A 12106-nucleotide genomic window follows, 5' to 3' on the forward strand; every position below is an offset into this window, starting at 1 on the left:
GGTCCCGAGGTGCAGGTTTGGTGGACAAGCCCGAGCTAAGGGGAGAGATGTGTCTCCAGGGCGGACACTACAGTTGGGCAGAGAGTGCTTCCCAGTAACAGATAGACCTGTGTGGCTTCAAACATCCTTTTCTGCAACAAAAGGTTCAGAGAAAGGTCAGGCGGTCGGCCAAGAGATACCTGACCTCTGTTCTGAGTGGAAAGAAAGAAGGTGTGAAATGCCACGGCACCCAAGCATCACGAAATGGTTACAAGACCAGCCGTTCTTGGAGGGAGCGAGGGAACGAGCAACTTACCGGGGCAGGTGGACGCATCCCCACTCATGTCCTGGATCAGACCCCTGCAAAACATGGGCACAGAGTACGCATGTGCCCCTCATGGGGAGGGGCGGGCAGAGCATGTGCCTCCCCGCTGGGTACCTGCTGGGGCTGTCGGTCTGGTGCAGGGCCACGCAGGCCCCCGTGGCCGAGCTCCAGGCACAGTAGGGGTCCCGGGCCAACACGCAGTCCTCACAGGTGCTGTGCTTCCCACAGAAGGCCACGGGAGCCTGGACCACGCCCGAGTTGGAGCCCGCATAGATGAACCTTCTGCCCTGAGGGTGTAAACAGACGAGACCGGTGGGCCCAGGGCAGCCAGCACGTGACGGTGCCAGGGGCTTCTCCTCCACCCGCAGGGGCAGCAGTGCTTCCTGGAGGGGAGCCCCTCGCTCAGAACTGGGCCAGGCAGGTCCTGCTCCGGACGAATCCGGTGCGGCCTGTGACGAAGTGAGCAGCGCACCGTTCGAGCAGAACGTGCTAATTCAGAAGGCACTGGGCCTCGGCCTGGCCCCCTCCCTCCAGTCCAGGCACCCCCGCACCCCGACCCCCAGCACAGCACATCTCTGAGCCCGTTCAGCGCCCTGGGAGCAGACCATCAGCCAGACTCGCCAGGCCTCACCACAGTCCTCCCCAAGGCCACAACCTCAGAGCCCAGCGTGGGCACTGGGGTGTGGAGAGCTGTGTCCCAAGCGTCTGAACCCAGACGCCCAGAGCTTGGAGGGCAAATGCAGGTGGCTGGCGAGGAATCACAACGCTGGTGAACAAAATAAAAGCAGCCACGAGGCCTCTGCCTGTCACGTGTCTGCATTCAGACGCAGAGCGAGGCGGGCTCCTCGGCGCGCTGAACGCTCGGTTTGGGATGCCCCCCCCCTGACCACCCGTTCCAGTGCCCGCTGCTGGCAGGGCCTGGCGCACAGGCCGTCGGGACTGGCTGGTGTCCTCACTGAGCCTGGCCGGGACGAGGCCCCAGACGAGTCCACCCCACACCCCCAGGGCTTGCAGTTCGGGGGCTGTCTGCCTGGTTAGCCCCAGAGGACGCCAAGTTTACACAGCACTGAGTATTTAGACTCAGATGAGACACAACAGCTGTTCCCCTCAGACGCCAGGTCTGAATGAACTTCAGAGTCTGGCTAGAGCGCAAGTCCCTGGTGTGGCCCCAGATGTCTGGGCCTGCGATGCACCCAAGGTCACAGACCCACCACGAGCGACCAGGGCCAAGAGACAGGGACGGTCCCCTCCGCAACACACTCAAACTGCAGGACAGGCAGCAGAGAACGCCAGGCCAGTGCCCGCGTGCCCGCCAGTAGAGACCTGGGCAGAAGAGGCCACAGGCCACTGGTTGGGGACTGAGGGCGCTGTGGGCCGGCCAGGGAACCACAGATGAAAACGTGTCCTGGGGCAGAAGACCAAGGGGGCAACTTCACAGGCCACCAGGACCTAGCAAAGGTATGGGCCCTCGGCACAGAAAGAGTGACCCAAGGAGCACCCCGACATGTGGTCCTGGAGCCCGAAATGACACTGCAGGAATGCGGGCAACCAGCGCTGGGCCCGGGGGGGCCACAGAGCCCCCGTTAGCCGGGCTGTGCTGGTGAGGGCCTGCGGGGACTCCCTGCACTGCCTCCCACACCCCTCCTTGAATTTAAAATGTCTTCACAAGAAAACATGTTAAAGGTGAAAAAGACCTTCCTGACGAGGGATTGCCCAGCGTCTGAGGTTTGCTGAGAGCATGGCTGGCCCTCTCCCCGACCCCCAGGGCCCCAGCTCCTCTGGTGACTCCTCGACCACAGCACAGGGCTCACAGTCAGGGCTCGGTCTCTGCACAGGGGCCACGTACGACCCAGAGCTGAAGGAGCTGGTTAAGGTGTCTTCTGTCCTTTGCCGGCTGTCACTCCCAAAGGGTGTCCCGTGAACACGAGACACAGCCGCTCTGTGAGCTCCAGACGGCTGTGCAGCACGCTCGCCGTGGGTTCCCCAAAGCTCCGGCAGCAGGGGCCCAACAGACACCTGCATGTATGATCACAGCACCACTGTCCACGAGGCCTGGCGGGGAGCAGCCCCGTGTCCGTCCGTGGATGACCAAACAAAAAGTGCTCCATCCGCACAGTGGAGGATCATTCAGTCTTAAAAAGGAAATTCTGTCCGGCTGGTGTGGCTCAGTGGTTGAGTGTCGACCCTGCACCAACAGGTCACTGGTTCGATTCCCATTCAGGACACATGCCCAGGTTGGGGGCCTGATCCCCAGTGGGATCATGCAGGAGGCAGCCAACTGATGTTCTCTCTCAGCAATGTTTCTCTCTCTCCCTGTCCCTTCCCCTCTCTTTAAAATCAATAAAGGAAAAAAAAAATTTAAAGAAAAAAAAGGAAATTCTGACACATGCTCCAATCTGAGTGAACCTGAGCCTTATGCTGAGCAAAGTCCGTCACAAAAGGACGGATACATGACTCCACTCACACGAGGTCCCTGGAAGAGTCAAACTCAGAGATGGGCCGCAGAGTGAGGAGGGTCAGGGGACCGGGGCGTTGGTATTCAATGGAGACAGGTTTTTGGATTTCAAGATGAGAAGTTCTGAGGACGGATGTGGTGACGGCTGCGGGACAACGTGAACGTACTTGATGTCACTGCAGTGTACATTTACAAAGTAAAAATGGCAATTTCTGTGTGGTGTGTATTTATCACAACAGAGACCAGATGCCCTTGCTGGTGGGCAGAGGGAGCAGCGACAAGAAGCGGGCTGTCGTCCGTGCCCACAGCAGCTGTGGCAGCTTTCTGCCCCAGGGCCAGGCGTGCCCGGCAAGGAAGGCCTCGTTGGCGGGGAGCACGGGGGGCTCTTTCTACCCGCAAACACCCACTTCCTGCTGGCAAGCCCTCCCTGAGCCCACCAGCCTGTGGAGAAGGCGAGGGGGCCACGGCACGCAGGTGCCGCCCCAGTGCAGAGGCAGGAAAACCACTCCCCGGCGGGCCAGGCTTCCTGCGTGGCCAGCTCCCACTCTGGGCGTGGCCATGAGTCCGGGCTCAAGGCATGAAGCACAGGACTGACCCGTAACCACCCACACCTGCCCCTGCCCCCTTCTCTCCAAGTGCCCCAGGAGCCTTGGACTCAGGACGGCAGGGCCAGCCTGGGTCCCTGGAGGACACCGCAGAGCAGACAGGGCTGCGTCCTCGCTGCCCGTCTGCACTGGGGCCCGGCCTTCGTTCTAACGAACATTCACGACTCGGCGTCTCCAGCCTGCCACCCCACACCCGAGCAACGTGGTGGCCGCCGGAAGGGCTTCCGGGGCTCCTTCTACAGTGCCAGGGGCCCCGTGTGGAGCTGAGGGAGGAGGGGCTGCAGTGGGCCTGGGCCGGGCAGGAGGGTTGAGGGGCTGGGGAGCTCCCTCAGTGCCTGGACAGGGATGGCCACTCGGGAATGCACCAGGTCAAACCGAAAGGCTCAGCAACAGCAGCCTCGGACAACGGCCGGGTCCAAGGGTCCAGGCTCGGAAACAGGCTGGGAGAGGCCGCGTGCTGGGTGGGCCCACAGCCAGCCAACGGGGAGGGACGTGGGCCACCTCCAGGTTCTAGCATTAACGCTGGCACTGCCAAGGCCCCAGAGCCCATCAGCTCAGGGGGCACGGCGGGGGTACCCACAAGTGAGGTCTTCCGCCATCGTCACAGGGGGGACAAGGCAGCCCCTCCTGCACGCACTCTGCTGTGCCCACTGTACAGATGGGGAAACGAGGCAGGACCAGCTGCTCAGGCTCCCACGCTCAGGGGTGGGACCAGGCGACCTGGGGCTCAGCCTGCACTCTGCCCCACACGCATGCTCCACCCAGCTATCAAACGGGCGCCTGCGCCCCAGGCCGTGGTGGATGGACGCCAGGAGCCGTCCCGCTGCCCGCGGGGCAAGTCCAGCCCCCTCGCTGTTCCACTGCTCATAGCAGATTTTGCATTTTTAATTGACGAACACGCACAGGAGTCTTTGTGACATGAAATGAAAATGTCACGCCCGGCAGGTTCAGTGCCCGTAACTGAGGCTTGGCAAGGGGCAGACAGGCCGAGCCTGTGCTGCCGGCGGAGCAGGGGACAGGGGCCCTGAGCCTCATGGTCGAGGACCTTTACAGAGAGGTCTGCTGGCCTTACGCAGGGTTAGCGCCTTGCGGAAGGGGCGGGCGCGGTGCCAGAGCCAGGAAGCAGCGCACTACTGACGGGGCCTCCCCCTCGCCAAGCTCAGGGCAGGGGAAGTGTGGTCGTCGTAACTCAGTGCGGTCCTGCCGACTTGCAGGAGAAAGTTACATCTTCCCAGACTGCCTGCCCTCTGCCCCAAACCCCACGGAGCACAGGACTTTCTGTAAGAGCCCAAAGGTGGCTCCTCGGGGCTAGGCGGATGAGGGAGCCTCCCGGCTGCAGCGCCGCGGCCACAGCTGCACCCCACCCAGCTGCACGGCAGCGCTACCTTCTTGGAAGACAGCAGCAGGGTCTGCACGGGCTCCAAGTCCTGGAAGAGCTGAGTCTCCTCGATGATATGGACGTCGTTGTCCAGGCTGACGGCTTTGTGCAGGGCGCCCCGGTCTGCAAGGTGAGCTCAGGTCAGCGGCCGCCTGGCAGGAGAGGATGGCACTGCCCCATCGCCCAGAGCTGTCAACAGTCGTCCTTCCTGCCCTGGCCGGTGTGCTCATCGGCCCGCGGGCCACAGACACCTGGGTTCGGTTCCCGCTAAGGGCACGTATCTCGGTTGCAGTTGGTCCCTGGCCCCGGTTGGGTTGTGTGGGTGAAACCAGTCAATGTGTCTCTCTCACATTGATGTTTCTCTCTCTCTCTTCCCCCCTCTCTCCCTCCTGCTCTATCTGAAGATAAATGCAAAAATGTCCTCAGGTGAGGATAAAAACAAACAAAAACTTGCCCTTCCTCCTCACTACTCCTTCCTTGCGTAAGACATGGACATAGGTGGCATTTTGCATCAGAAATGGAGAAGAGGCCACAGCAAAATAAACAACAGAAATCAAGCACCATCAGTTACCCGGTGTTTCCTGAATAAACTAGTATCTCAGTGTCAACACCACACCCTTATCAGCTCAGCCGGCTCTGTGGTAAGACCAACCTACAGTGGTTCTGGGGCTCCACCAGTCCCCTGGGGGCCATCCTGCGGCCCGGCAGGTGGGGGCAGGGCCCTTCCTGCTGCGCGGAGGCTGGAAAGCACACAGGGTGACCTTGGCACCCAGCTGCCGCACCTGGCCACGGACACCCATTCCAGAAACATGTTTCCTAACCCGTGGGCTTCCGGGAGGCAGGACTCCCACTGCAGGCCAGGGCAGGCCGGAGGGAGGTGCCCCTGCCCGCTCCCAGCTGTCGGCTGGCTCCTGGCACCAACCCAGACTTACCAGACCCGAATTTCCAGATCTGGGCCAGGACTCGCATGTCCACCCAGCGCCCCAGGTGGTCTGATGGGCACAGAGATCTGAAGCCACTCAGGTGTGGAGACTTCTCAGAACACAACTGCCCAGCTCCACCCGCCCAGGTCAGCTGGGTTTACCGAGGTGATTGCCCAGGCCCGGGACCCACCGGTGCTGATGAACATGACGTCGTAGACAGTCCCATCCAGGGCCTGGGTCCGGTCTACCGCAATCTGTGTGTAGTTCACACCGCTTTTGACTAGCCTGGGCCTGTTGTCCAGTGGGGTCACCGAGTCATCCATCAGGGGGTGGTCTTTGACAAACTGCAGCGTCTTGTCAGGCAGACTGAGGGAGCTGGAGAAGTTGGCCGCCCGCGCCTCGCGGTTGATGCACTGTGGGGAGAGACCAGAGCCGTCAACGGCACGGATGAACGGCCCGCACGCTCTGCCCCAAGCCGGGCTTTGGGAGGCGCAAAACCCCGGTTCCACAGAGCATTTCTTTTTTTTTTTTTTTTTTATCCTCACCCGAGGACATTTTTCGATATTTTGTTCAGATAGAGTGAGAGGGAAAGAGAGGAAGAGAGAGAGAGAAACATCGACGTGAAAGGGACACACCGAGTGGCTGCCACCCGCACGACCTGACCAGGGCCGGGGACAAACTGCAGCCGAAGCACATGCCCTTAGCGGGAACCGAACCCGGGTCTCTATAGACCGCAGGCCAACCCTCCAACCGCTGAGCCAAACCGGCCAGGGCAGAGCATTTCTTGAAAAAGGGGAAAAACCAAGCTGGCTCTACCGGGACTCTGAAGATAGTCAAAGAGCAGCTAAAAATGCAACTGTCTTTTCATCCGTAAGATACAATGATGTTTCATGACACAGTCGGTGAGATAATTCTATTTAAAAAAATTTTTTTTCTTTATTGATTTTAGAGAGAGAGGAAGGGAGAGAGAGAGAAACATCGATGAGAGAGAACATCGACTGGCTGCCTCCTGCACGCCCCGACTGAGGATCAGGCCCACAACCTGGGCATGTGCCCTGACCAGGAATCGAACTGGTGACCTCTTGGGGCATGTGTCACGCTCAACCACTGAGCCACACCCGCTGGACTAATTCTTATCTATTTATAAATAAAAAAAGTATGAAGCTTTTGAAATACAAAAATAAATATGTATTACTCCCATAAGAAGAGAAGACTGGTAGAAAAAAATCACTAGCCCTGGCCGGTGTGCTCAGGTTAGAGTGTTGGCCCAAGTTCCGGAGGGCTGTGGTTCAATTCCTGAACAAGGGAATGTAGCTGGGCTGCAGGTTCGATCCCCAGCTCCTGTTGGGGTGCATTCAGGAGGCAACCAATCGATATGTCTCTTTCTCCCACTTCCTCCCTTCCTCCCATTCACTCTCTAAAAATTAATGGAAAAAAAATATCCTTGGGTTAGGATTAACAACAACAACACAAATCACTGAAAACTGTCCAGTCCTAACGGCACAAAGGTCAAGAGCATGAAGAACTCCTTCTTCTGTCCCGGCTCCTGATGTGCACAACTCCAGACCCCAAGTGAACACGTTCCGCCTAACAACACACACAGAAGAAACAGTCACCGGAGACTGGAGGGAAGACAGCCCGGGGCAAGCCCCGGGCACCAGGCCACCCCTCAGGTCCCAGCCCGCTGCCCCGGGCACAGAATGAGGACACATTCAAATTGACCAACACATGAGTTGGCCTGGAAACTGATTTCTACATAAAATTCACTCAAGAGATAAAGTGTGGCTCAGCTGGTGTGGCTCAGTGGTGGAGCGTCGACCCTGCACCAAGAGGTCACCGGTTTGATTCCCGGTCAGGGCACATGCCCAGGCTGTGGGCCCAATCCCCAGTGGGGGGCGTGCAGGAGGCGGCCTGTCGATGTTCTCTCTCACAGATCTTTCTATCTCTTGCTCCCTCTCCCTTCCTCTCTCTCTAAAATTAATAAAGAAAAAAATTTTTTTTGAAGAAAGAGACAAAGTGTGGTTCATATTAATGAATGGAGACTACAGCTCATGTCTTTGCCAAGAAATCGTGTCCTTCTCAACAGGAAACAGAAAACGAAACAGATCTAATATGATGTAATGTCAATTCCAGAAAGCACCGCGCCGGCCAGAAGAGACTCCTGCTGGGGCTTGATTCCAGCAGCGGTTGCGCAACATCCCAGCGTCGGAGCACAGGACGGGCACAGAGTGCCTGTCGCCCTCCCAGCCCCGGGAGAGGCCCGCTGCCTGTGACAGACACACCGCATGGCCCAGGGGCCCAGCATGGCAGGTCCCGCAGCCCCGGCCCTCACTCACCGCCCCGGGCCTAGGTGCGGGCACCGCCCCGTTGTAGCGCACCCACTTGGTGTGGGACTGCTCCACCGTGGCGCTCTGCATGTACTTCCCTCGGGAGAAGACCGCCTCGGCCGTGGACAGGTTGTACGCGCACACGGCTGACAGGCCCACGTTGTTCCTAGGGAGGGAGGACCATGTGACTGCCTGCAGGGTGGGGGTGGGCAGAACACCCGACCGCCCCGGGACTCACAGCTGTGGGGTGAAGACCCCGTAGAACACGGGCTCCTTCAGGCCTGGGGACCTGAGGACGAAGACAGCCCGCAGCACGTTGAAGACGAGGTTGCTGTCCGGCCTGGCGCAGATGAGCCTGGCCTTCAGGAAGGACGTCCACTTCTTCTGTAAGGTCCTCAGCCCGCCCTGGTCCCCCTGAAAAGCAAAGATGCTCGTGGTAGGACAAGGGCAGACTCCTGGGTACAGGAGACAAGCTGGGTGCTTGGGCCCAGAGCAGCTCTGCCTGAATGAAATGAAGCCACGGCTGAAAAAGCGAGCCGGCTGCAGACAGCTACGTGACGCCTGCTCCTTCCCTGCCGCTCGGACCGTGCGTGAAACAAAATCGAACCAACGAGACCCCGCTGACAAAAGCCACCACGGCAGCTAGAACAAGGGTCGGACTCTGCCCACGTTCCACTTCACAGTGGTGTCCTTGCACTGTTGTGGCTCTGCCCTGTGGCCTGTGCGTTTCCAGGCTCATGGCCTGCCCATGAGTGACCCACGGAGCCGGGGGCCAGCCTGTCTGAGGCCAATGTGTGCGGTCTGGTCTTCCCCAAAGACATTCCTACAGGAGAGAAGATCGTCACTTCCTTCCCACCCCACTAGTTTCCTGCTAACACGCTTTGGCCCTGCCAGGGTCTCCACACACACTTTTCCGTGACAGTCATGGAACCCATCAGCCGTGACTTGGTCTGGAGAGAAGTACAGAAACTGAGAAATATCGGGCTGAGGGATATGAAACTGACGCACCCATACCTATTTTGGACACAAAAGAAATGACCCCCTCCCTGTCTTTACACTGGAGTGGTGAAATCCAACGACACCAGAGTTTGGTTAATGTGGTGAACAGAAGTAACCTTCTGTAACCCAGGCGAGGTCTGAGGAACGTGTGTCCAAGGCAGACCTCCTGAGGACAGGAAGCCAATCACCGGTCACTCGGGGGTGCCAAAGTCCTCCAGTCTCCCGAGGAGGAAGGACCGGCCACACGGACCTCTGTGGCACTGAGGGACAGTGTGGTAGGTAAACTGACCTTCTGGGGGAGTGTGGGACCTGGCGAGGTGCTGTCCCCACAGGCACGGGGGAAGGGACGCGGGGAAGTGGCCTCACCTTGCACACCCTTGCTACACGAGGGATCATCAACTTGAGGACGAACTCGTACTCCACGGACACCTCCGTGAAGAAGAAGTAGACCCTGTCGTCCCCGCCCTCGGGGCTCTCGGGGCTCTCCCGGATGACAGCGGCATGCACGAAGCTGGGCTCTGCGGGCAAGAGGCACTGGTGACCCCCCACCCTGAGGAGCCTGGGCGCCCCTGCACATGCAGAAGGTCCCGGGCACATCCCTGCGCATACGGAGGGACCAGGCATGTCCCCGTACACCTTCCCTGCAAGACGCAAGACACATGCCCCAAACTGCAGGGTCCAGGGGTGATCACGGTGCCCATCGTGCCCTCCTCAGCCCAGGGGTGCCCTGGGTGTGGTTCTGAAGCACTCTCCTGGTCCACCCCAGAACCCAAGGACGGGCCTCCCAACTGGCAGGCAGCCGGGGCCGGGAGAGCCAGGTCCCGCCGCCCAGAGACACGCCAGCACGTGTGCACAGGCCTCGAGCAAACTGCTGACCCCCAGATCCAGGCCCCGATGCTCTGGGTGCCCAGCTGCCCCACACAGAGGAGGGACCCGCTGCCCCTCAGGTCGCCAGCCTCGGCGAGGCCAGCCGACAGTCCTGGAGGCTTCCGAGCCCAGGCCGGCTGGCGACGCCCACGAGGAAAGTCTCGTCTGAGTGGCCTCAAGCCAGCTGCACCGTGAATGTGATGTGGACACATGCTGTCCGAAAGCAACGAGACCACCACACACCCATGTGACAGTCTGCGCTCCCACCGACCATCAGACAGACTCTGTGGAAACCTCCCAGAGCGATCATCCGGGGGGTGAAGGTGGCCTTGGAAGCTTGGTGGGAAGGGACACAGGGGGCCCCGGAAGCTGCCTGTGCCCCAGCCGACTAGCACCCAGGGCCACGAGGTCGAGCCAGAAACATGTTCTGGAAATAGAGCACTGTGGGGCAACCCCGCCAGGAGGCCACCCGCAGAGGCCATCCGCGCAGACACGCTCCTTCCGGGACACCCCCGCTTCTTACCGTTGAGCCAAGGTATCGCGTACTCCGTTCTCAGAGGACTGTGGGAAGAGTTTCGGGAGATGATGGGCTCGCTTCCCAAAAAGTTATAGGACGTCCCGGAATAAAGCTCCCCATCTTCGGGGCCCATGAGGAAAGAGAAGGGCGTCAGCACCAGCTGGGGAGGACGCTCAGCCCCTTCCTGTTACCCTGACACGAGCCCGCCCAGACACAGACCGCCACCTGCCTCAGCGCCACGCCTCTCTGTTCGTTTCTTTGACATGGAGCATCTCATGCTGCTTGTTAACCGGTGTTTTATGAGAATCAGGGGTAATAATTAACAGGAGCGAATAATTCCCCCTTCAGGAAATTAGCATGACAGTGGGTGCAAGAGGCCCTGGGCTCAGCCACAAGCCCCCTCGGCACGGGAGCCAGCGAAGGCTCCCTGGACCAGGGGACGATGGGTATGAAACCACCTCTCCTGCAGGTAGTTGTGGGCGGGGTGGGGCTGGCTCTCCTTTGAGCAGTGAATTCAGAAGCTCATGCCAGGGCCTAAGCAGGGGCACACATGCCCTGGGGGCAGGGACTGCAGAGGGAAGCAGGGGGCTATGGAGGAGGGGCCGGCACCGCGACAGTGACAGCACCCCGGACCTGGACTCACCGACCATGACAGACGTGTAGCTCTGTGCAGGGTCAAAGGGACACCTTCCTTTGCCATCTTCATTTTTCCCCAGAAACCGAAACGATGTCAGGTTCTACAATTGAGTGAAAAGAAAGTATCATCCAATGCCTGCATTTCGTCGTCATAACGCGTCTGTTGCAGCACTCACTTTATTAACATTTTATTTTCTTCATTGATTTTTAGAGACAGAGGAAGGGAGACAGAAACATCGATGAGAGAGAACATCGACTGGCCGCCTCCTGCATGCCCCCCACTGGGGATCGGGCCCACAACCTGGGCATGTGCCCTGACCGGAAATCGAACCAGCGACCTCCAGGTTCATGGGTCGACGCTCAACCACTGAGCCAACCGGCTGGGCCCAGCACTAACTTTAGACTCACAGGTCATGGGCATCAAGGGAAGAACACATGTGCAACTGGCAGAGGGGTCCCAGGTCTGGGCGCCGTACCCCGAGACTGGTTCTGACACCCTCGAGAGCTATCCAGATCTTGACACCCCAGCTTTCGTCTGTGAGAGGGAGACGGCAGCCCTCTAGTCTTCAAGTCCTGCCTTTTCCACTTGACCAGACCTGTGCCACAGCCAGGCCTCCCTCACAAAACACAAACATGGCAAGACGCTGGATCAGGGCACGTCAGGGCCTCCTTCTATCAACAGTGCACTCCCCAGAGGTCCCCCCACGGCTGCTGTGACCAGGGCCAGGGTCCCTGAGTCCTGCCCACACCCTGTCCTCAATCATGATCGTCTGCAGACAAGACATGGAGTCTAAAGGAGGCTGACAGTGGGCCTGAGCTGCCCCTCCTCACACGCTGCCAGTTAGAATAGCCTTCTGCTGTGCAGACTGGGGACCACCTGAGGCCTGCCGGGGGCCCCATGCCACTTCCACACCAACCAGGGGAGGGCCCGGCCTTACCAGGTGGTCACAGGCTGGCTGGAAGGCATTGGTCCCGCACACGTACAGGGCAGTAGCGCTGAGTGGCTGCAGCACTCGGATGTAGTTGAGACATTCAGTCTATAAGGAAGAAAAATGCAGGTTAACCAGCACCAGCCCCCAGGCAATGCCCTCCACA

General features: G+C 59.5%; 1 protein-coding gene across 9 annotated transcripts in view; it reads right to left on the bottom strand.

Annotated features, from left to right (window-relative positions):
* The window catches only part of SEMA4D (semaphorin 4D), a 110832-nt gene that overhangs the window by 17016 nt on the left and 81710 nt on the right, over positions 1-12106 (bottom strand). For all 9 annotated transcript variants that reach the window (XM_036260734.1, XM_036260730.1, XM_036260727.1 and 6 more), the window contains 10 exons: positions 11950-12048; positions 11019-11112; positions 10382-10495; positions 9358-9509; positions 8231-8406; positions 8002-8158; positions 5856-6078; positions 4750-4865; positions 419-591; positions 296-339 (listed from right to left, as the gene is read on the bottom strand). In XM_036260734.1, the coding sequence (XP_036116627.1) occupies positions 296-339; positions 419-591; positions 4750-4865; positions 5856-6078; positions 8002-8158; positions 8231-8406; positions 9358-9509; positions 10382-10495; positions 11019-11112; positions 11950-12048 (1348 nt within the window). The remainder of the gene's footprint in view (positions 1-295; positions 340-418; positions 592-4749; positions 4866-5855; positions 6079-8001; positions 8159-8230; positions 8407-9357; positions 9510-10381; positions 10496-11018; positions 11113-11949; positions 12049-12106) is intronic.

Source organism: Molossus molossus, unplaced genomic scaffold, assembly GCF_014108415.1.
Source record: "Molossus molossus isolate mMolMol1 unplaced genomic scaffold, mMolMol1.p scaffold_m16_p_14, whole genome shotgun sequence".
In the NCBI taxonomy this organism is placed as follows: domain Eukaryota; kingdom Metazoa; phylum Chordata; class Mammalia; order Chiroptera; family Molossidae; genus Molossus; species Molossus molossus.